Genomic DNA, 25,297 nt, shown 5'->3' with positions numbered 1-25,297 from the left:
TGTACATTGCTTGCAGAATATAAGACACTAATGAATACAAAGATTTACCTTGTCAATAAGGTGCACAATGCCATTTGTAGCTACTATATCACCAACCACGACGTTAGCACCCCCAACAGTGACATTCTGAAATGCAAATGAAACAGTCTAAGCCTCATCATTAAAGTAGTGTTGTTATCGATACTACGTACTGTATTTATACACAAATGCATAACAGTTGGTACATAACATAACGGTAATTAACAAAGATTATTTTCACTTAGGGCTGATTAGCTGCAAGCTACTGTACCATTGACAGCCTGTGTTGCACCTTACAGGAGGCAAATTCTGTTTTCACCACCATATGGTGCACAGAGAATCCGCCTTCTGCAGTTAACATGCAGTCGGTGGCGGGAGCCGGTGGCTTCTAGGTATTTGAAGTAGCCCCTAAAACTTTAAGGCCATTGTGGTAAAGTTAATGTTTGAAACTGAGCAATGTGCCATATACTGCGCAAGTCACAATAATTCATATAAAAAGCAACATTAACAAATTCTAATAAAGGAATTTTGAGAAATAGATATTCGTAAAATATACAATATCAATATCGTTGCTGAGGGCCATAGAGAGCTGGTCTGGCACTAAGTACTAAATGGGGCATGGACTAATAGCGAAAAAAAAAATAGGAATAAGTATCTGCACTCAATAGGTGGGTTCCGGGATAATAAAACTTGTATTCTAGAATATATAATACTTCATATTTAATTTGCATAGTAATTAGTATAAATCATGTAAATAAATACAAAAATCATATTTAAAGTGTTTAGAACAGCATTGTAAACTAAATCCTGCACTTAAGTAACTATGATTAACCAGGAAAGTAACTACCAAAGCCGACCATAATTAACTTTAACAAATTTAAACTATACACATTAAAATAATCATAATGTTACCCAGGAATAGAAGATAAGACGCCCCCACAACTGTACAAAAGAACCATATGAAACTGAAAGATAAAATTCAAGAAAATCAAAAATAAAACGGAACACTATAAAACATACAGAGTCTGGGGCTAGTAATAAAAAACCCGAACTTCCGGGTTGCGGCTAAAACAAGCCGCGATTGGCGTGAAAACACCATGTGACCAGAGGATGACATCACACACTGGGCACGTGGTTAGCACGCCGCAAAGACAGGGCGGAAATCACATCCCCAGTAAGGGCAGACAATATAAAGCCTATTGGACAATGATATCACGTGAGAATTGGAAAGCCAAATGATTGGCTAACCTTAATCAATAAATATGACACGCAGGAGACACTCAGTTTGTGGCTCTGAGGAAGCAAAGCTTGTGAAACACATGTTAGCCTTTGGCTGGCTACAAATGTTTCCAATCATATTCAAATGTTGATACAATGAAACAATGATGCTGTAAAAATGTACTTGTAGATACTTAAGTCAGTGAAGGTGTTCTGTGGATACCTAACCCTATGTAGGGAAACTAGCTATAACATTACTTGTAACTTATCAGCACTCTATCTCATTAATTCGGTGACAGACTGGCACAGTTTTTTAATCCTATCCCGGCTGACCAAATATTCAGAGATGCTTAGTACCATACAGGGAAGCCGCACCTAACTTTATTGAGCTCAATTTTGATGCAAATGTGAATCATCTGCCATTCATAATAATTAACCCTGTCCTAACGGACTATGTTTAGGCAATACGCCAGGATCTAAAGGTGGCTTATGTACTGAATATAAAAATCTGTAAAAGCACCCTATTAATAATATTTTGCAGCTCTGTGAGAGAGAGCCAAAATATTCACAAAATAAGCCCATAGAAGGTGCACATAACCTTATCCTGGCTGACCAAATATTCAGAGATGCTGAGTACTATACAGGGAAGCCGCACCTAACTTTATTGAGCTCAATTTTGATGCAAATGTAAATCATCTGCCATTCATAATAATTAACCCTGTCTTAACGGACTGTATTTAGGCAATACACCAGTATCTATTAAAAGAGGATTACATGGGTTACCGAATAACAGATTCACCCCAATCATAAATGCATCCTCAATAATCATCTGCCAGACGGCACTGATACATAAGGTGGCTTATGTACTGAATATAAAAAACTGTAAAAGCATCCTATTAATAATATTTTGCAGCTCTGTGAGAGAGGGCCAAAATATTCACAAAATAAGCCCATAGAAGGTGCACATAACTACACAGCCTATACTAACCATCCGAAATGAGACAATAAAAGGTGCTTATGTATGCACAGGAAAAGGTGGCTTATGTACTGAATATCAACAAAGAAAACTAGAAGCAATATTTGTAGTTCTGTGAGAGAGAGCTAAAATATTCACACAGTATATACTGACCAATTCAAATGAGACAATAAAAAGTGCCGATATATGTACAGAATAAATCCCTTAAGATTGGGATTTAAAACCCTAATAAGGATATGAGGTGTTGATATCCATATATACAACCTCTATGGAATGGGAATTAAAATCCCAAATGCTGAGACTTATTCACCATCAATTCACTCAAAGTGGGAATTAAAACCCACAAGACGACAATAAGTGCTGATATCCCGAGGTAATAAATCCTGTCAAAGTGGGAACTAGAACCCCCCCAATTAAAGGGACCCTGAGAGACAGAACACCTCCTGGACTGGGAATTAAACCCAGACGCATGTATACAAGTCAGTAATCCCTCCAGAGTGGGAATTTAAAACCCCAGAGGCAGACAAAGACAGAACACCTCCCAGACTGGGAATTAAACCCAGATACATATATACATGTCATAAATCCCTCCAGAGTGGGAATCTAAAACCCCAGAGGCAGACACCCATAGGCAACAAACTCCTTCAAAGTGGGAATTAAAACCCGCAAGATGAGATAAAATGCCGAAAAATATACACAATAAATCCCTCCAGAGTGGAAATTAATATTCCCTCCAAGGAAAAGCACCCTGAGAGATAAAAATATCTCCTGGACTGGGAATTAAACCCACCAGATACACTACAGTACCTAATTACAGCATAATTTGTAGCCGGCCCAAGGGAAACCTTTTATCCCTATTATAATCACTTTTTCTATCTTTTGTGCAATAAGCACGTCACTTGTATGTTATATGTATGTACGTCTAAAGTCCATTTTTAATTTTTACAAGTCTCAGAAGGAGACCACCCTGTGAGATTCTATATATTAAAAAATCGGCACAGGTTGTGGGTCTCTCTTCTCCTTAAAAACCAATACTAATAAAAGTTATATTTTAAAAAAGAATCCTTTCTTCTATATTTGAGGCTTACTACTGTACCTGTCTCCAAATACAGACAAATCTTTTGGTGTGCATCCACAGCGCAATTCCTTTTTCTCTCTTTTTTCTCTCCCATGTTTATCATATTGCCTGGATGGCACCCATCGCCTAAACACACAACCAAGGCGAAGAATCCAACAATAGGAATACCTATCAAATTGCAAATAGGTGTGTGCGGACCCGAAATATCCCCTTTCCCCTTACCCCCCATTCACTGAAATGCAAATGAAACAGTCTAAGCCTCATCATTAAAGTAGTGTTGTTATCGATACTACGTACTGTATTTATACACAAATGCATAACAGTTGGTACATAACATAACGGTAAATAACAAAGATTATTTTTCACTTAGGGCTGATTAGCTGCAAGCTACTGTACCATTGACAGCCTGTGTTGCACCTTACAGGAGGCAAATTCTGTTTTCACCACCATATGGTGCACAGAGAATCCGCCTTCAGTTAACATGCAGTCGGTGGCGGGAGCCGGTGGCTTCTAGGTATTTGAAGTAGCCCCTAAAACTTTAAGGCCATTGTGGTAAAGTTAATGTTTGAAACCGAGCAATGTGCCATATACTGCGCAAGTCACAATAATTCATATAAAAAACAACATTAACAAATTCTAATAAAGGAATTTTGAGAAATAGATATTCGTAAAATATACAATATCAATATCGTTGCTGAGGGCCATAGAGAGCTGGTCTGGCACTAAGTACTTAATGGGGCATGGACTAATAGCGGAAAAAAAATAGGAATAAGTATCTGCACTCAATAGGTGGGTTCTGGGATAATAAAACTTGTATTCTAGAATATATAATACTTCATATTTAATTTGCATAGTAATTAGTATAAATCATGTAAATAAATACAAAAATCATATTTAAAGTGTTTAGAACAGCATTGTAAACTAAATCCTGCACTTAAGTAACTATGATTAACCAGGAAAGTAACTGCCAAAGCCGACCATAATTAACTTTAACAAAAATAAACTATACACATTAAAATAATCATAATGGTAAATATAGTCTGAAAAATGAATGGACTCCCATTGCACACACTTCATGACCAGGAAACTATTTCCAGGTTATGTGAAAATGAGCTCTTTGAAATATGAGCTCCATCAAAAATAACCTGGGTTAAGTTACCTTAGAACACCCTTTTATACTGAAGTCTACCCAGGCCGATCCTTGTATTAACCATGGCGGCAACCTGACTGTCTTAACAGCATTGTATGACCTAGGCCAGTGGTAGCCAACTCCAGTCCTCGAGAGCTACCAACAGTTCACATTTTCCAGACGACCTAGCTGCTGCACAGGTGCACTCAATACTCACTGACACATTTTAAAAGATCCACAGGTGGAGCTAATTACTTCACTTGTGATTCTGTGAGGAGATCTGGAAAACATTAACAGTTGGTAGCTCTCGAGGACTGGAGTTGGCTACCCCAGAACTAGGCAAAGCAATGCAGGGACTTTGAGTGCGCCTTGGGACTTTTCCAATTGTTCATTTTTTGTTTGCTACACTGTTAATTTGTTGTATTCTGCATTCATGTTTTTGCACCAGTCCTACCGTCAAAACCTCATCAATAATGTATTTTCATCTTCCAATATGGAAAATGTGGAGGTAGATGACGACACTTAGAAATGTCATGTCTAATCTTGAAGGCATTCTCCTAAAAGAGAATAGTCTTTTGTGGGAGATTGTATCCCTAGATTAGTCCTAAGGGTCTTCAAATAAAAAAAAGCTTAAATTTACTAATGCCTCTGATTACTAATTGTACAGGAGAGAAAAGAAGAAGTTGATGAACTAAATACTCAGTTTAAAAAAATTGGAAACATTCCTTGATCCTTTTAAAGATCAGTTAGAATATAAAGAATATGAAGAGAGAATATGATCAAAAATTACACTTAATGAGGAAAAGCTTATGGCTAAAAAACAGAAAAAGAATTCAGAGAGATCTGACTGCCAAAACCTTGGTAGGGACAAGGCTAATTCCGGGAGACCTGGACCTCCAGGTCCTCGTCTGAATCATTTTGAACAACAATAGGCAGATAGAACATCCAGTCTCAAGGAGAAAACCACTTAGAAATTCGAATCCAGCCACATAGGGGGGTATTCAATCCCACCAGTAACAGTCCAAATTGTCGAGCATTTGTTTTTCTCATTTTGCTCGACATGAAAATTTAGCTTGACAAGTCGAGTTCTCGCATATTCAAACTGTAATTTCAATCCCACCACTAACAGTCCAAATTGTCGAGCATTTGTTTTTCTCATTTTGCTTGATGTGAAAATTTAGCTCGACAAGTCGAGTTCTCCCCTACTCGACAAGTCGAGTTCTCCTCTACTCGACAAGTCGAGTTCTCCCCTATTGTTGATGATGACATCTGACCACAAGAAGTCCAAAGAGGAAAGTGGCAATTGTGTCAGAGATAGGCTCCATTTTTGTAGTCCATGATATGAAAGTAGATATCTTGTTAAAAACACACATTTCCCTATAAAAACCATTTCGAAATCAGCAGACTGCACAATGCTGGTATCTCCCTGAAGTCTCAGTACAGGAGTGAGAGCTCTGAGGTAAACAGAGTGCATTGTGGGATAAGTAAACAAAAGAATGGCAACAACACACATTGAATTCTGGGTAATTCTGCCGCAGCATGGATACAAGGGACCTAAACATAGGTGTTTGGTCAAACCAGAAGTAGACACAAATAGACATGTATACAGAAGACTTTCAATGGGCAAAATCCAACACAGTGAACATGAAAGGTGAGCAGAAAAAAGTGAATAATTTTTATATGGCAAATGGAATAATTTAAACAAATGCATAATAATACAAGCTGAAAACTGATGCTGACAATGGAATAATGTAATAAAGTATACCATATAAACATGCAGCAATATACACTTAACACAATTTGTGGACATGCAACAAGAGAAACTCCCTTGTCACGACAGAAAGAATTGTCGAGTTAAATTTGAGGGAAGAGTGATTTCAAACAGTCGAGGTCAGTGTACTCTTTGACATTGAATAGGATGCAGGAATTATCTTGACAGATTTTACCCAAAATAACTCGACAAGTTAAGAAATGTTCAACTTGACAGTCGAGCAAACCGAAAACCAAATCAGGCGAGCTCTGCTTGACAAGTCGAGAAAATTAGACAATGAATAGGCGATCTCATAAAAAAAAACAATCTCTCGTCGAGAAAACAACAAAGCTCGACAAAAATAACAAGCTCGACAGACATAGAGTGAAATTCTCAAACAAAATACAGATTACAACTCCAGTTATTCCCAAAGAGATATTCCAATTTCTCCGCAATGGAGACAGAATTCAAGAAAGCAAGGGTACCCATGCCTCAACCCACCATTTAGGACTTGGGAAAGTAGAAAAAGTTATAGGTTATATCCAGAACACCAACAAACAGGAATTCTGACCCTTAGTAAAACCAAAAGAGGAAAGAGAGGAGGTATATGTAAAAGGTTGAGACATAATAAAACAAACATCCATGTACCCATTGACCATTCAGATAGTTCAGAAAGAACATCCACGAATATGTTCAACTAAAGGGATCATACTGTACATTAACCCCAGAAGAAATATCGGTTCTTCAAAAAGGGTTAAAATTCTCTCCAAGCAACCACATACATTTTTTAGATCTTTTCATCAATGTTAATAAATGTATTTGTAAATTATCTTTAAAAAATCTTTTTGACACTAGACAGGAAACTGTGAACATCACTACAAAGGGTTGTTTTGTGGAAAGTTTCCATAAAGTGTCACACCAGGGGACTCAGTCGACAAGACTGAGACCTCTGGTGGGGACCTGGACCGGTACCTGAACCGGGGAGGTTGGAGAGGACCCCTGCGCATGAACTGCGCGACAGTGCACCCAGAGCCAATGAGTAGTCAGAGGTAAAAATACAACCAGGTTTATTATGCAGAAGGTTGTAATGGTACAGACAGTAAAGTATGCAGGAGTAATGACAGTTCATGCAGATTGCAATACTTTACAGGGATGATGAATTGTGGAATCGATGGTGGAACATCGGATGGATATCGGAGATGGAGACTGTGGGTCCGGAATGACGGACGGAAGAAGAAGCTTGACTGTGGGTCCGGAATGACGGACGGAAGCTTGACTGTGGGTCCGGAGTAACGGACTATCGATGGTGGAACATCGGAGATGGATGATGCAGGAGCATCGGAGGACCAGAGTCCTGGAGCTAGGCTGGATCGCTGGGCTGACGAGGCAGGCTCACAGGTGATGGAATAACCTGGATGTCGACAGGAGATGGAATAACCTGGAACGCTCTGCAGAATGGGAGACAACACCAGCGGAGAAATACACTTGCACGGAGACAAGGACAGCTGACCATATACAGGAGACAACTGAAGCACTAGCCTTGATCTGAGAGCTCCCAGCATACTTATACCCACTGGGTGGCCAGGATTGGCCGGGCAGGTATGACTGGGAGATCAGATCACACAGGATTGGACGGGAATGACATGTGACTGGGAAAACATGGCAGCCCCCATGTCAGGCTATGGCGGGAAAGTATGTTTGCGCACACCATGCTGGATACTGGGAGCAATGGCGGCGGACGGATGGATTGCCGTGCACTGGGTACTGTCACTGGGGACAAGGAGAGCGGTGCGCCGCGCAGCCGCGGACTCAGCAGCGCTGAGCAGACTGGAGGATGGCAGCGATGATGGCGCACGGCAGACAGGACGCCGGCAGAGGTGACGTCTGGACCGCAAGCTGAACCTGCGGAGGCACTTAGCCGGTAAGAAAGTCTGTCTGACAGCTCGGATCGTGACAGCACCCCCCCCTTTAAGGGTGGCCCCAGGACACCTTTTAGGCTTGCGGGGAAACTTGGAATGGAACGCCCGGATGAGTCTGGGAGCATGGACATCGATGGCATTGGTCCATGATCGTTCTTCGGGGCCGTAGCCCTTCCAATCGATCAGATATTGCAGACGACCATATCGGATGCGAGAGTCCAAGATCTTACTGACCTCATATTCTGTTCCACGCTGGGTGCAAACCTTAGGAGCCTTGGGGAGCTTGGAATGAAAGCGATTCAGAACCAGCGGCTTGAGCAGCGAAATGTGGAATGTAGCTGGCACTTTCAAATAGGGCGGCAACTTGAGCTTGTAAGCTACAGGATTGACGACTCGCTCAACTGGGAAAGGACCAATATATCGGGGAGCGAACTTCATCGATGGCACTCTCAATCGAAGATTCTTAGTTGACAACCAGACACGATCTCCTGGACGGAGGGCTGGCACAGCTCTGCGTTTCCTGTCGGCAAATTTTTTGTACCTGCTTGAAGCCTTCAGAAGTGAAGAACGAATGAGCTTCCAGGATTTGACGAATTGCCGGATGGTCGTGTCGACCGCTGGAACAGAGGACACAGGTTGCAGAGTGAAGTCAGGAACTCGAGGATGAAACCCATAATTGGCAAGGAATGGAGTGACATTAGATGAAGAATGATATTGGTTATTATGGCAGAACTCTGCCCATGGAAGAAGTTGAGCCCAGTCATCTTGGGAAGAAGAGACATATGTGCGGAGAAATGCTTCAAGGTCCTGATTCACCCTCTCCGTTTGGCCATTGGTTTGAGGGTGGTAGGCTGTGGAAAACTTTAGTTTGATTTGAAGCAGGGAGCACAGGCTTCGCCAGAATTTGGCTACGAATTGGACTCCTCTATCGGAGATAATTTCGAGAGGCAGTCCATGAAGCTTGAATATCTCTTTGATGAAGAGCTGGGACAGCTTGGAAGCTGACGGAAGACCGGTGAGGGGAACGAAGTGAGCCATCTTGGTGAACCGATCAACAATCACCCAGATGGTGGTGAACTTGTCAGACTCTGGAAGATCAGTTACGAAGTCCATAGAAATATGCGTCCAAGGACGATGTGGCACTGACAGTGGCATCAATTGCCCAGGAGGAGACTGACGACTGGTCTTGTGCTGAGCACATTTAGCACAAGCGGAAACAAAGTCCTGTACATCCTGTTTGAGGGACGGCCACCAGTAGGACCTGGTGATAAACTCGTAAGTTTTCTGAATGCCTGCATGGCCAGCGAATTTTGAAGAATGCGCCCAACAGAGCAACTTCTTTCTTAGAGCTGGCTTTACATATCTTTTCCCTGTAGGGGGCGTGAGATTTGAAACTCTCGTTGCGGAGAATGCCACTGGATCAATAATGAAGTGTTGATGTGTGGACTTAGACTCACTTTCTTGCTCCCATGAGCGGGAAAGGGCATCAGCTTTTCGGTTTTGTGTCCCTGGACAGAACGACAGCTTGAACCGGAACCTGGAAAAGAAAAGTGTCCATCTGGCTTGACGGGGATTTAAACATTGAGCAGACTTGAGATACAGAAGATTCTTGTGGTCTGTGATAATTGTGATCTCATGAACAGCGCCCTCTAGAAGATATCTCCACTCTTCTAATGCCAACTTGATGGCGAGAAGCTCTTGGTCACCGATGGCATAGTTACGCTCTGCAGGCAGGAATTTACGGGAGTAAAACCCACAGGGATGAAGACGACCATCGGGCGCTTTCTGCGAGAGGACTGCCCCAACACCCACTGAGGAGGCATCAACCTCGAGAATAAAGGGCAAGGTAGTATCAGGTTGTCTTAAAACAGGGGCAGAAGTGAACCTCTGTTTCAACAGATGGAAGGCTTCGATGGCTTCTGCCGGCCACTTCGCTGGATTAGACCCCTTTTTAGTCAAGGCAGTGATGGGAGCCACAATAGAAGAGAAGTTACGAATGAATTTTCTGTAATAATTGGCAAAACCCAGGAAACGTTGAATACCTTTCAGCGAAGAGGGAATTGGCCAATCTTGGATGGCCTGCAGTTTTCCTGGATCCATTTGAAGACCGGAACCGGAGACAATGTACCCTAGGAAGGGTATAGACTTCACCTCGAAGACACATTTCTCCAGTTTACAGTAGAGATGATTAGCTCGCAGCCGGGACAGAACCTCTTTGACCCAATAACGATGTTCTGTGATGTTATTGGCGTAGATTAAAATGTCATCGAGATATACAACTACATGACTGTAAAGAATGTCCCGAAAGATCTCATTGACATAGTGCTGGAACACGGCTGGGGCATTACTGAGCCCAAAGGGCATGACGAGGTACTCATAGTGGCCGTCTCTGGTATTAAACGCCGTCTTCCACTCGTCGCCCTCTCGTATGCGGATGAGATTATATGCACCTCTCAGATCGAGTTTTGTAAAGATGGTTGCACCGCTGACACGGTCAAACAGCTCGGTGATGAGAGGCAGCGGATATCGGTTCTTTACTGTAATGTCATTGAGGCCGCGATAATCAATGCAGGGACGTAAGCCTCCATCCTTCTTTTTGACGAAGAAGAATCCTGCGCCAGCAGGAGAAGTCGAAGGACGGATGAATCCCTTTGCCAGATTTTCCTTGATGTAACTGGTCATGGCTTGAGTCTCTGGAAGAGAGAGAGGATAAGTTCTACCTCTGGGTGGTTCTTTGCCTGGGATAAGTTCGATAGGGCAATCCCACGGTCTGTGAGGAGGTAGGACATCAGCGCCAGACTTGCTGAATACATCTGAGTACTCTTGGTAGGGAAGAGGCGGAAGGTCTGCTGCATCGGCTGAAGAATGACGAGCTGGGAGTACCTTTTGGAGACAGGTACCGGAGCAGGAGGGATCCCAGGAAAGGATTTCAGATGTCTTCCAATCAAGACGAGGATTGTGAAGACGGAGCCAGGGTAAACCCAGAACCAGAGCATGAGTGGCTCGGGGTAACACCAGGAAGGACAAAAGTTCAGTGTGCAGGACTCCCACTTTGACTGTAAGTGGCAAAGTTCTGCGGGAGACTGTCGCATCAGGAATCCTACTGCCATCCACAGCAGTAAGGAAGACAGTCTTGGAAAGACTTTCAGTGGGCAACCCCCACTTGCGGACCAGTTCTGCAGTAACAAAGTTGCCAGCGGCACCGGAATCAAGAAGCGCGGAGACAGTCTTGAAATGCTGACCAACTTGTAGAGAAACTGGAAGGACACAATCGGTTGCTGATGGAGAGGACTTAATTACTCCTAGCCTACCCTCTCCTTGACGGGCTAGGAGGAGGAGTTTTCCTGACGCTTTGGGCATGCAGAAATTTGATGTGCAGGATCGGCACAATACAGACAGAGCTGTGCCAACCGTCGACGTCGACGTTCTCCTGGAGACAAGCGGAAACGGTTTATCTCCATTGGTTCTTCTTTGGAGTGGACCGCAGGAGCAGTGGGTAAAGAAGGCGGAGGAGTTGGCACTTTAACTGGAGCGCTCTTGTGACGTTCTATAGCCCTTTCTCGGAAGCGTAGGTCTACTTTAACACACAATGAAATAAGGTCACTTAGACCTGAGGGTAAGTCTCTTGTAGCAAGTTCATCCTTGATACGATCGGATAGGCCATGCCAGAAAGCTGCGTATAAGGCCCCATCACACCAGGAGAGTTCAGACGCCAGAATCTGGAACTGGACCAGATATTGCCCGACGGAGCGGGATCCCTGTCTGAGACGGAGGAGTTCAGTGGAGGCAGATGCTGATCGTCCAGGCTCATCGAAGATACGCCGGAATGTTGACACGAAGTCCTTGTAATTGGACAGGATGGCATCAGATCTTTCCCATAAGGGAGACGCCCACTCTAGTGCCGCTCCACACAGGAGGGAGATGATGTAGGCGATCTTGACCCTTTCAGTAGGGAAGTTGCTGGGTTGCAGCTCGAAGTGAATCTCACACTGATTGAGAAAGCCTCGACAGGTCTTGGGGTTCCCATCATACTTGGTGGGGACAGACAGATGAAGGCGAGGTGCAGCAGCCATTACAGGAGGATGAACGGGACTTGGAAGTTCTCTGACAGGCTCAGGGCCACTGAGAGTGGTCTGTAACTTATCCAGCCGGGAAGACAGATCTTGCAGGCAATGAATCACTTGGCTCTGCGCAGCCTCTTGCTGATCCAAGCGAACAGCCAGTTGCTGTACAGGGCTGGGTGGAGAAGCTTGGTGTGCGGCTGGATCCATTTGGCTAGTGCTTACTGTCACACCAGGGGACTCAGTCGACAAGACTGAGACCTCTGGTGGGGACCTGGACCGGTACCTGAACCGGGGAGGTTGGAGAGGACCCCTGCGCATGAACTGCGCGACAGTGCACCCAGAGCCAATGAGTAGTCAGAGGTAAAAATACAACCAGGTTTATTATGCAGAAGGTTGTAATGGTACAGACAGTAAAGTATGCAGGAGTAATGACAGTTCATGCAGATTGCAATACTTTACAGGGATGATGAATTGTGGAATCGATGGTGGAACATCGGATGGATATCGGAGATGGAGACTGTGGGTCCGGAATGACGGACGGAAGAAGAAGCTTGACTGTGGGTCCGGAATGACGGACGGAAGCTTGACTGTGGGTCCGGAGTAACGGACTATCGATGGTGGAACATCGGAGATGGATGATGCAGGAGCATCGGAGGACCAGAGTCCTGGAGCTAGGCTGGATCGCTGGGCTGACGAGGCAGGCTCACAGGTGATGGAATAACCTGGATGTCGACAGGAGATGGAATAACCTGGAACGCTCTGCAGAATGGGAGACAACACCAGCGGAGAAATACACTTGCACGGAGACAAGGACAGCTGACCATATACAGGAGACAACTGAAGCACTAGCCTTGATCTGAGAGCTCCCAGCATACTTATACCCACTGGGTGGCCAGGATTGGCCGGGCAGGTATGACTGGGAGATCAGATCACACAGGATTGGACGGGAATGACATGTGACTGGGAAAACATGGCAGCCCCCATGTCAGGCTATGGCGGGAAAGTATGTTTGCGCACACCATGCTGGATACTGGGAGCAATGGCGGCGGACGGATGGATTGCCGTGCACTGGGTACTGTCACTGGGGACAAGGAGAGCGGTGCGCCGCGCAGCCGCGGACTCAGCAGCGCTGAGCAGACTGGAGGATGGCAGCGATGATGGCGCACGGCAGACAGGACGCCGGCAGAGGTGACGTCTGGACCGCAAGCTGAACCTGCGGAGGCACTTAGCCGGTAAGAAAGTCTGTCTGACAGCTCGGATCGTGACATAAAGTTAGTAATGAGGAGTTAAATGAGCTGAAAAGTAACCTCCCAACTCTCAGACATAACCTTAGTAAAAATGAGGGGGAAGCAGTTGAATCACTAAGAATGAAAATATTTTTATAAAGTCAGCAGACAAAGGGGAGGGGGTAGTCATTTTGAATAGGACTATGTACATGGCATAGTCTTAAACTTAACTTAAAAATGGAGGAACTTATAAAAAATTACGTAATTATCCTTTCACTAAATTAAAAACTCTGATACATAAACATGTCGAATTAGAAAAAATAACAAAAGAGAAAGATTTTCCTCTAAATGATAATTATTCCATTCCAGTATTGTATCTACTCCCTAAAATCCACAAGTGTCCCGTTGCCCTATTATTGCTGGCACAAAAGGCATTATTGTGAATCTATCATTCTTCATCGATCACCACCTTAAAACCCCTTGACCTTCAGAATAGGTCATTTAAAGGACACTAAAGATGTTCTAAACAAATTGCAACCTGGGAAAGTTCATATCAGCTAGTAACAGCTGATGTGACAAGTCTGTATACCATCATTAAACATAGTGATGGACTGGAAGCAACCAGAAAGACACTAGAAGGAACGAATATGCAATGTGATCTGCAGAACCTAATCCTGTAAGGAATCAAAATGATATTACTTAACAATTATTTTAATTTCGAGAAGAAATTACCAAGAAAATAGTACAGCGATGGGTACCAGGTTTGCACCCAGCTATACAAACATCTTCATGGCCAGATGGGAGGATGCCATGGTCTGGTCTGAGCAGAGCTGGAGTGCAAACCTGGTACATTGGTGGCGCTACATAGATGATGTGGTGTTTATATGGAATGGTGATGACGAAGCTCTGAGTTTGTTTATGGATTATCTAAATTCAAATACATTAAATATTAAAATCACCTTTACAGTCAGTAAGGTAGATTTCCATTTTTTAGATTTAAAAATAATGATTTAAGATGGAAAATTAGAAACATCTGTCTATACCAGGGCTGGGCAACACCGGCCCTCCAGATGTTAATGAACTACACATCCCAGCATGCCTTGCATCAGTTTCAGCATGGCCACATAGCAAAACTAATGCAAAGCATCCTGGGATGTGTAGTTCATTAACATCTGGAGGGCCGGTGTTGCCCAGCCCTGGTCTATACCAAACCATTGATTTACACCAACACTTACATCGAGCCAAGTAGCAACCATCTCAATAGATGGATCTCCAACATCCCGAAATGACAATTTTTTAATGAGTGTGTTGCTTCAATGAAATCTAAATTTTTAAACAAATTATACAAACCTGCGTTGCTTAATATGGCTCTAGAAGATGTTGGAGAAATATCTAGAGAGACCCTTTTGGCTGACAAAGTCCTAGCCAAAACAGAGATGCTTTGGACTTTTGATTTAAATTCACTTGTACCGCATGGTTTAAACCATGAGTTGGAAGTAAAATGGTTTCTTTCGCTATTTAAAGTGTATTATCTGGTATGACTTTTTAATTCGTTACAATTGTTTTTAATACAAATATTTTTAAACTTACTATATCTTTTGTCCATATATATTTGAGACTTTTATATATATCTGTGAGATGCTATTATTTTTTAATTTTTGTAATGGGACAAATTTATTCCATTTCAAGTATTATTATCCAATATAGTATTCATGTATTAAAATTACCCAGAAGCTGCGAGTGGATATAAACATACTATCAGTCAGCTATCTATTCAAGCCAGAATCCAAGATAGACTTCCGGAATGCATATTTTGTGTTCCACAAGGATGTCGTGGCCAGGGACTATTTAAAACACCTGATGGCCACCCAGTACCCGGTGAGCTGCCCGGGCAGTAGGGATGCATGCAATCCATTACAATTTGGTGAGGGAGATCCCAGTTTGGGTATTCAGATGGCCAGCAGGTCTGACTATCGACTTCTGTTCGATATGCACGGGACGGTGCATTGGACCTGAGGGGACATCAAACTGACCCGATTTCGGACAATTTGACGGCCCGATTAATCAGAACCGGACCAAATCGGCTCAGTGAACTGGACCTTTAGTATAAAAGGAGTATTAGTAGTGAATGGAATACATGTCTGAAATCCCGGAAGTTGGGATGCTGGCAGTCAGAAGACCAACAGTCGAATCCTAATGATGAAAATGCAAAAGGCTTCTGGGTAAGTATTTTATCCCTAACCCATCCCCCTTTCCCCCTGCAGACTAACCTCAACTCAAACCCTCATACTCAATTCATGGATTTATCGCCATTCAGAGCATCAGAATTCTCGTTTTTGTGATTTTTACTGCCGGGATCCTGACTTCATTCCACAAAATCAGTTGCTCGGTTCTTGCTTCAGGGAGCGCAGGGGGCCAAAATGGCCCCCGGAGCAGGATAAGGGGGTGGGGCGCTAGGCACCCTGCAGGTCAACGGCGGGAAACCTGGGTTCGGGGGGATGGGGGGGGAGGCAGCAGCCAGGGTAGCCGGTCCCCTTCTTGTCACCTAGCCACGAGGAGGGCCAGTGAGAAGGGACAGGTTTAATTGAGGGGGGAGTGAGCAGCAGCAGGAACAAAAGCAGAGAGCAAGGGTGCTGAGCTCACTCATCACCCAGCTAGGACAGAGACACATCTTCAGCAGCTCCAACACTTATATCCAGCAGAACAAAGGAATCAGCAGGGAGCAGTTACTGCATTCCAAGAAGGCCTGTAGCAGTCCCAGCTGAGTGCACATTCAAGGAGGATAGTGCTTTCCCAGCTGCACATCCAGCAGTACCGGCTTCATACCTAACATTCCTCACATTCCAGCAGTCGCAGGCCATCTCAGGGAGCAGCATGGAGAGAGGTAAAAAGCCAGTAAATCGTTCGGATGGAAGCAGGAGTAAGCCAGCACGTTTCAGAGGGGGGATGATCGAGGAAGGCAACACATACAGGGGAGAAGAAGCTCGCGGGCGCCATCTAGTGGTCTGAGGAAAGAAGTGCAGAGCAAGTCGGTTCAGCAAGGTTTCTCAAGCATCTGGCCAGCAGCAGCACAAGCAGCAGCACGGGGACACAGAAGGGAAATTCCGGCCAGGTCAGACGGGGCATTGCTACAGGGTGAAGGCAAGCGTTTGAGGGGGGAGGTGATTCCTGAGGCCGCGGGATCAGAGGGGCACGAATCAGGGGTGGAGGGCCAGGGCAGTGTTTTTATGCACCAGGCCCAATTGGACACGCCGGAAGGGGTGCAGGGAGGTATGCCGGGACACAGGGGGGAGGGGGAGCAGGGAGAGCACATCAGGGTCTCCAGGGGTGCGGGGAAAGTGGGTCTTCCTGGCGGAAACCCAGAGCTACAATAGCCCTGCTCGGCAGCCCAATTTCACCCCAAGTCGTAGGGGGGGCCGGGAGGATTGCCAGGTGCCAGCGGCGGGGGGCGGGAGCCAGGGTAATTTCGCCCACTCGGCCCATTTTGTTTCCCTCCCCCGGAGGGAGTATTGCAGCCCCACTACCCCTGCTAATGGGCAGCGGGCACAGAGATTTGATACCCCAAGGGCGCAGGGGCCAGAATGTCTTGCCGATGAGGAGCAGATGCAGGCATTGTTGGAGCAAGCCAGAGGGGGGCGGGGGGATCTTGCCACGGAACAATTGGGGACACATTGGCCCATGCCTCGACCAGCAGGGCGGCAGCACAGCCAGGTGGAAGCAGTTTGACCCATGCCTCGGCCAGCAGGGTGCCAACACAATCAGTGGAGACTGGGGCCATTGCCCAGAAAAGCGCGGTTCAAGGAAGCATCGGATTGGCAACGCACGGTATTGGTGAGATAAGCAATGTTTGTAATGTATATGCAGGTATTGGTGCGGTTTGGCTGGGTAGCAATGTGAAAAATGTTTCCGTGTCCGAGGTTACTGAAGAGGGCAGACAGAGCATAGCGGTAGGCACAGGGGCATTGCCGTGCAGTAATAGCAAGCAGAGCACCGCAGATGATGGCATAGGCACAGGGGCGCTCAGCCGTAACAAGCAGAGCATTGCGGGAGATAGCGACTCAGGTACAGACCTTGATGAGAAGTGCAAGGAGCTGAGGGAAAGGCTGCGATTGGCACGATTAAACATTAAGATCAAGAAGTTAGCCGCACCAGGGCCAGATGCCCTGTTAAGTAAAATAGGGCAAGCCGAGGCGGGGAAGTCAGGGTTTTTGCACCAGAGGGCTTCCTGGAGGGTTTTAGGGTCCTTATAAGGAAGCCCGTCTGGCCCAGCGCGGGTTACATGGTATATGCAAGGATATGGGGAAGGTGGGTTTAAGGTAAAGACATGGGCACACTGGACGGGCTTACACTGTATATACAGTGCGAGCAGAGGCACGTTAAATTTCCCTGGGTCAAACTGCAAATGTATGGCATTTTGTCCCTTTCTTTTGTTTAGAAGGTGTCCTAGACAGCAGATATGCTGGGAGAGATAGTTCCACAAGCGCCCATGGGCAGCCCCCACCTTCCCAGATAGGGTGAGGAAATACTTTGATGCTAGAGTGATACCAATTGAGGACAATTCCGCCCCCCCCCCCCCCCACATTGTTCACAAGGCTGGGACAGCTGGTTTATTAGAAGCAAACAGCTGGGCAGGAAAAACATGCGGGCAAGTTCATTAATTATTTGTTTATTGACGGTTTCATAGATAGTGCAGCTGTGTCCGTGGCACCTGACACTGGTAGACAGTGATTAAACAAGCTGGTAACAGCAGACAAAATATGGCAGGTTTGCCTGAGAGGGAGTTTTCAGGGCAGACTGGACAAAGTGGATGGGAGATATTTGGTGGAAAGTGAGGAGATATAGGCTGGTGCAGTAGGGTCGATGGCTCTATATGCAAGTAGAAGTGTTTTATGTTGAATCATTGTGTGTGAGGTGCACTGGTGTAATATCAGCGCCATCTTTGAACCAAACCATTGAACCATTGTAACCAATGTGGAGCGGCAGAGTGGAGCTGCAGGCAAATGAGTGTCTTGCTGGGAAGATCAGCATAGCAGCAGCATTTAAATGTATTTCAAGGGCCATATGGTGATTATGGTTTTAGATGCATTTGCACGATCCGGGTGGCATGAGGTTACTGGGGGGCAACCAGTGGGGAACGGTCACAGTCCGGTGGGAGGAGTCCCATGCAGTGCAGGTGAGGAGCCGCAAAGTGCATAAGTTGCGGAGGAAGGTGGTGTTGCTAGGGCAGGGTGGGGGCTTCGGTACCCGGCGCGCCGGGAACCTCGTGTGGCGGGAAGGGAGCGGTGCACAAGGCAGGAAATGTAGGGGAGTTACAGAATGCCTCGCATACTCACCATTAGGCGGCCGCACGCCTGGTTCCAGCATTAATACGGCAGGGGCCATACGGGTTGCGTGCCAGGTAGGGTGAGGTGCGGATGGTAGCTGATCCCATAATGGTAAGGGGCGTGTTCACGTGAGTCACATGATGGTGGCTGGCACGGCCCATAGCGTGTAAGGGGCGTGTTCACGTGAGTCACATGGTGGTGACTGGCACGGCCCATAGCGTGTAAGGGGCGTGTTCATGTGAGTCACATGGTGGTGACTGGCACGGCCCAGGCGGTACCAACTTGGTAGGGGGCGTGGTCGCGTACCCATGGCGGTGGAACGGACACGTCCCAGGGGTACCACATTAGCAGGAACAGAGCGCACCGCTCCCCTTTCTATCCCTTGCCCTGCAAAAGTGTTTGGTTATGATTATGGATTTGTGAAATAAAGCTGTGACCATTTTAATTGCCACAAACTATGTCGTCATGTTTCCATTATTTCGTTGACCAGAGCGGGGTGCCGGTAAGTCGCCCTCTCCCGCCTTAACCACTTCACACAACTTATCACAATGTACATTAACTTACCCCATTTTCTGTAGAAAGATGCAGAAAACTACTTTTAAGAGAAGTGGCCAACATGTCAGTTGAAGACAAGTTCTTTATGTCATCATATCTGTAGACACCTGATAATATATGGTTCCTGGAAGCAAATAAAAAGAAATTAAACTGTGATCAGGTTAACATTTTCTTATGGCAGTCATTTAGGAAACAAATATTTTTATTTATAGTTAGGAAAATAATGGATAATGGGGCAGATGTATTAACCAGCGTTAAGTGCAAAAATGCACTTAACGCTGGTTAACTGGGGGGGATTACGTCTGTCCTAATGTATTACTAGCGCACCTAACGTGCGCTAGTGACAGCCCGCCGAGTTACGCTCGGCGGGGCTGTCCCTGCAATCCCCCCCAGGGATTAACGGCCGGGGTGATGTATTAACAGCCTTCAAGGCGTTAATTCACCCCGGCCGCTTCGCCAGCTCAGGGCTAGCGTTGTCCTATCCCCCACTATGGGGACAACGCTAGCCCTGCGTCTGGCTTGGGCTGCGCTGGAGATCTCACGGTTTTAGCGAGATCTCGCGCATGCCCAGTAAGCCGGGCAGGGGGGGCGACGGCGACTGCGCATGTGCGGGGCGGCGAGGGAGCCGATAAGGAGAGCCGTTAACGCTGGGGATAACGGCTCTCCTTATCGGCTTTGGGGGGTTAATACATCTGCCTATAGCGTTTGCCCGCTTCTCCACGTTATGCTGGAGAAGCGGGACTCGTTATTCTCAAAACGTTATAGGCAGATTAGTACATCTGCCCCATTGTCTGGCAATACTGTAGTTTATGTTTGAAATAGCTTCAAACATTATACTTACTGTATCTACTAAGGCACATAAGCCATACTGTTTAAATTCAGGGGGTTATTCTGGTTCACTCCTTCTGGCAAATTCCTTCTTAAGATGGACAAAACCCATGTGCACTGCAGGGGGGCAGATGTAAAATGTGCAGAGAGAATTAGATTTGGGTGAGTTATTTTGTTTCTGTGCAGAGAAAATGCTGACTGCTTTATTTTTACACTGCAATATAGATCTTACTTTGAAGAAAACTACACCCAAATCTCTCTCTATACAAGTAACATCTACCCCACCTGCAGTGCACATGGTTTTGTCCATCTAAGAAGAAATTTGCCAGAAGGAGTGAACCAGACTAACACCCTAAGTACTGTAAGTAATTCCCTGTACACATGGTTCTATTAGGGTTAGGTTTTGTTTAGATTTTGACTATATAGTCAAAATGAAATCAAAATCGAAAAGACATCGAACGGTTTTCAGCCATATGCCCGATCCCGATGCATGGCCCTGCGGCATCGAAATTGAATAGACAAATAGATTGTGCAGGCAAGACAATGTAGTCAAAATCAATGTGTACACTGCACCGTGTCGCGGGAACCGGGTAGCTTTGCGGGAGGGTTGCCCTTCTTTCCGGGGGCCGGGAGGGGGACCCGATTACTGGGACCCTTCCGGCCATTCCGGGAGGGTAGGCAACCCTGTGTTTAATACAACTAATAAAAAGAGAGTGTTATGACGTAGGGATTACTTTAGCAATGTCGCCACATTCTCCTTTCTCATCCAGTATGTCTTGTCCAGCTTTTCCATAGTCTCAAATGCACGTTGAGTGGGGACTAACACAGTCATATTGGGAGATTGGGAAATCAAGAACTTTATGTCTGGATCCTGCAAAAGAAACATGAAAGAAAGTCACACTGTCATGTAATTTGTTGTCTAGCCTGATTTATAAAGGAAAGAGAGAAGGCATGCTGACTTCACTCAGTCATTGTCAGAAGACAGTGTAAGAATTGGCAGAAGCTCAATAGTTTGTAGAAATAATATATCCAGCCGTGCAAGCAAAGGAGGATTGCCAGAGGATAGCCAGAGACAGTAACAAGAGCCCTTTCATTAATTTATTTAGTAGATCATAGTTTCCATAGGAAGTTCAGTGTTCCAAAGCAGTATGAATCCAATATTGAAGATAAATCTGTTTTTTAGACAAGGGGTAATATTTCTGTTGTATAAATATTATCAGTAGTTTGGCATCATAGACAGGGCAATGTTCTTAAAACCACTAGATATGTGAAAAACCACAGAAGAAGAGGATATTTGGCCTGATTCAGGGCTGCAATCCTTCGATGCCCAGCGATCAGGTAAACGTCACCCCAACACGGTTCTCCCCTAATGCAATGATCCAAACACATTCGCTGCCGTGCACACCACTCGCAATCACTTACCATTAAATGGTTTTTACCCTCTTCACAGCCGCTAAGTAAGTCTAGATTTACTCAGCGCTACGATAGCCATGGGGAGAAAGAGGCCACTGCTGACGCCTACGTTTTCTGGTGCCACCCCCAAATGCCCGGCACCTGTCATTTAACTTTCAAACAGTCAGCTATGGCTAGACCTTGTTTACTGTGATCCAGTGGCAGCTTTTACCTATGGGCTGCAGGGTTGCAGCCCCTCCAGGTAAAATCAGCCACTGTTCTCTGCCTATGAAGCCAGATGCAGTCTGTGAGAATGCTCTGGCTTCATTATGACTGGCAAGGACTTCCTATTAGAAGTCTGACCTGCCAGTCACTCAAGGCAGTCCCATTGGGAGGTGTTCCCTCCCTCCGGGATGCCTCTCTGTACACAAATGCGGGGCAGTCCCAAAAATGAGTTCTGTGCATGCGCAGTACCGCGGACGATCCTCAATACGCGCTGGACTCAGGAACTTGATTAAGCCTCGGGGGGCTGCAGCAAAGCCAGCCCATGAAGGCTTGGGCCAGCGCATGCGCAGTATGTGTGAAGTTACTGCGCATGCGCTGGCCCCGTGCAGGGGACCGACAGCAGCGGGGAGCACATCGGCGGCAGTAGTGGAGAGGAGGCGCATCGCGGCAGCCACGCTCCTCCGCAAGGGTAAGAGCCGCCACTGCTGTGATCACATGGATGACACGCATGAATTTCTCCCATAAAAATGTGTGCAACTGCTCTGGAATTATTATTTAATTTTTTGTTTTAATTTCTTGTTTTTACTTTAATAGCACATTTGCATTTAAAAAAAAATATTTTTAACCAAGAAATTGAAACGTAAGGAAAATATAAATAAAGATGTTTTATGAATTAATTTATTTTAAGCTGTGTATCACTATTTTTAAAACTTTTTTTGCTTCTAAGTGCCTGATTCAGACCTGCTCGCTGGGCTCTCATTATTCGGAGCCCAGCAAGCAAGTAAACGCATCCCCGCTGAGCTCCCCCCAGTGCACAGCTACGAATGCGTTCGCAGCCGTGCACACAGGAAGAAAATCACTAACCATTGAATGATTTTCCCATGGTCTCTGAGTAAGTGGGAAACGGTAATTTGGTCTACAGCAAGTTGGTCAACAGTCATAAGGTCAGACACCATTAGGTCGACATGCTGAAAGGTCAACATGGGTTTAGGTCGACATGATTCTAGGTCGACATGAGTTTAGGTCAACAGGTCATCGATACAGGCATTAGGCCGACATGGGCAAGGTCGACAGTCAAAAGGTCGATAATTGGGTTTTTCACTGTTTTTTGAGCTGAGATGTGCCGACAGGCGGTATTTCATGCCCTACCATCCACTAGGGTGTGGAGGGAGAATACAATAGTGTGCCAAGAGCAGTGAGCCATGTGAGGGGACGTAGTGCTACGTTTCAGTGTCCATGTTGACTGTGTCAACATGTCGGCTCAAAAAACTGTGAAAAAACCCATGTCAACCTTTTAACTGTCGACCTTGCACATGTCGACCTAATGCTTGTGTTGACCTAATGACCTGTCGACCTAAACCCATGTCGACCTAGAATCATGCATGTTGACCTAATAGTGTTGACCTGATGACTGTCTACCAACTTGATATAGACCAAATGATCCACACCCGAGTAAGTATAGACTCAGTGCTGCAAAGGCCGTGGGGAGAAGGAGGCCGATGTTAATGTCAGCGGCTCTCTCCCCCAACAGCCAGGGAACGCCTGCGTGTTCCAGAACACTCCCAGAAAACGCTGTTATGCCCCCAAATGCGCAGCACCTGTCAATCACCTTACGAGCAGCCAGTGAAGGCTAACCTTTGCATGGTCCATTCGCACAGGGACCCACACGCATACGCACAGCGTAGCGTATGTATGCACAGTCTTTCGATAATTGGCAGGGATACAAATTTGCAGCCCTGTGAATAGGTGTGAATCGGGCCCTAAAAACAGACTTATCACAACGCTATATGTAGCACTTACCTCTATCCATTTATGAAACTCAGAGGCTTCTGGGAGTGATGCCACCACCTGAAAGAGGATAAATTATTAATTAATTAAACTAATTAAACTCACTATCAGTGTATCTTCGTGCCATCCTTTGCATGTTGCCTACATTTAACAACTATGAGGTTTATTTATTGCCGTTGGCGAGCCTCTGATGGCAAGCAGTGCTGATAGCTCGCTGTCCGAGTGCTCAACGCCCTCCTCTTCACATGCTGTTTCCACCTCACTGGTTTCTTTCAGCGAGGTGGAAATGGCGGTACTCAGACATAGGGGCAAGCGCAAAAAGCCCCTTGCTGCGCTCACCACACTGCAGGCTTGGTGGCACGCTGCACGCTCCCTCTATTGGGGTCGTTGAACAGTCAGGATTCCGATGTCGATATACCGGCATTCATCCAATGTTGGTGTTCATATTTCTACTCCCCATCCCACCTATTCAGGTGGTGTCATACCCCATTGCATGGAGAGCGCACCAGCTAAGCCTAAAACTTAAATTACCGTATACTGTACTAATGGATCAGCATGCAAGAGGGATTTCGAGGTTCTAGGAACCACCCTGTGTATGTGTATGTGTATGTGTATACTATTAAAATAAAACAAATGTTATTATTGCAATTATATTCAATATATTTGTCTAGATATGGGACCACTTACGTCTCCTACATTCCCATAACATAGTTTTCCATCTCCTTGATATCCTTCATTGCAAACACACTCCCAGAATCCAGACGCTACTTTTTTACATGTTGCCTGAAATAGATAAAAATCTCATCAATGGAAAGCACAATATCTGGCACGTCATCTTATTGTACTGAATGTTTATTTCTAGAGATGGGCAGTTCGGATTTACTTTGTTATGTTTGGATCTCGAATACGACATCTCTTAGGCTATCGGATTGTCATGTGTTTTGGTTAGCCAATAAGATACTGTAATTGTGAACTTGAAGTAGTTTGGCAAAAAGAACATGATAATTCCCAACTGAACATCTCTAATCATTTTGCTTATAAAACTAATTATAGAGTATATTAAAAAAATCGCTTGATCACTACTTTGTACATACTCACCTCTGTTACATTGCTGTATCCCAACTATATTACATGTTTACAACTGTAAATATTTTATGGCTATGTGTAACACTCGGGTAAGTATCATGAAAGCTACACCTTGCTGGTAAGTTTTTGCTAACTTAGCTCAGCTCAATTCAATTTGAAAGAACAATATAAAGAAAGTTTAATTGGACCATAACTTGTTGGTGAGGTCTTGACTTGCGTAAAAGCTTTAAAATAGTTAACACAAGGATTGGATACTTATAATGGACATGAAACTTTTTGACACCACTACTCTACTACTCTTTTACACCATTACTAGATTGTAAGCTCCTCAGAGCAGGGCCCTCTTCCCTCCTGTTGTCAAATCCCTTTTCTCTTCACATTTCACTCACAGCTCTCCCATACTCAGTCACCATGTTTGTCCGCATACTCATCTCCATCATTGGCCTCAAGCCTCTTATAGTACATTGATTGAGTCCTCACTACTTATATTTAAGCTGTAATGGGTATTGAACTGTGGCGCTCTTTACCTGTACTCTATTTTTGTTATTTATTCAATGTAATACAAAGTTTTGTCTCTCTGTACTGTTCTTTTGTATGGCGCTGCGAAACACTTGTGGCGCCTTATAAATAAAATTACAATAATAATAATAATGATAATGATAATAATAATAATTATTTTTTCTTTTACATCAATTTCATTTCACAACCATGCACTTTGTAT

At 45.1% G+C, this 25,297-nt stretch overlaps 1 protein-coding gene across 1 annotated transcript in view; it reads right to left on the bottom strand.

Annotated features, from left to right (window-relative positions):
- The window catches only part of LOC146074317 (stabilin-2-like), a 227,452-nt gene that overhangs the window by 115,009 nt on the left and 87,146 nt on the right, over positions 1-25,297 (bottom strand). Inside the window, exons 27-31 of the mRNA XM_083182260.1 lie at positions 24,178-24,273; positions 23,503-23,550; positions 20,820-20,956; positions 19,267-19,381; positions 49-126 (exon numbers count right to left, since the gene is read on the bottom strand). Coding sequence (XP_083038386.1) covers positions 49-126; positions 19,267-19,381; positions 20,820-20,956; positions 23,503-23,550; positions 24,178-24,273 — 474 coding nt within the window. The remainder of the gene's footprint in view (positions 1-48; positions 127-19,266; positions 19,382-20,819; positions 20,957-23,502; positions 23,551-24,177; positions 24,274-25,297) is intronic.

This window comes from Crinia signifera, chromosome 4 (genome assembly GCF_055691185.1).
Source record: "Crinia signifera chromosome 4, ASM5569118v1, whole genome shotgun sequence".
NCBI lineage: Eukaryota > Metazoa > Chordata > Amphibia > Anura > Myobatrachidae > Crinia > Crinia signifera.
This window is presented reverse-complemented; position numbering and strand designations above follow the sequence as displayed.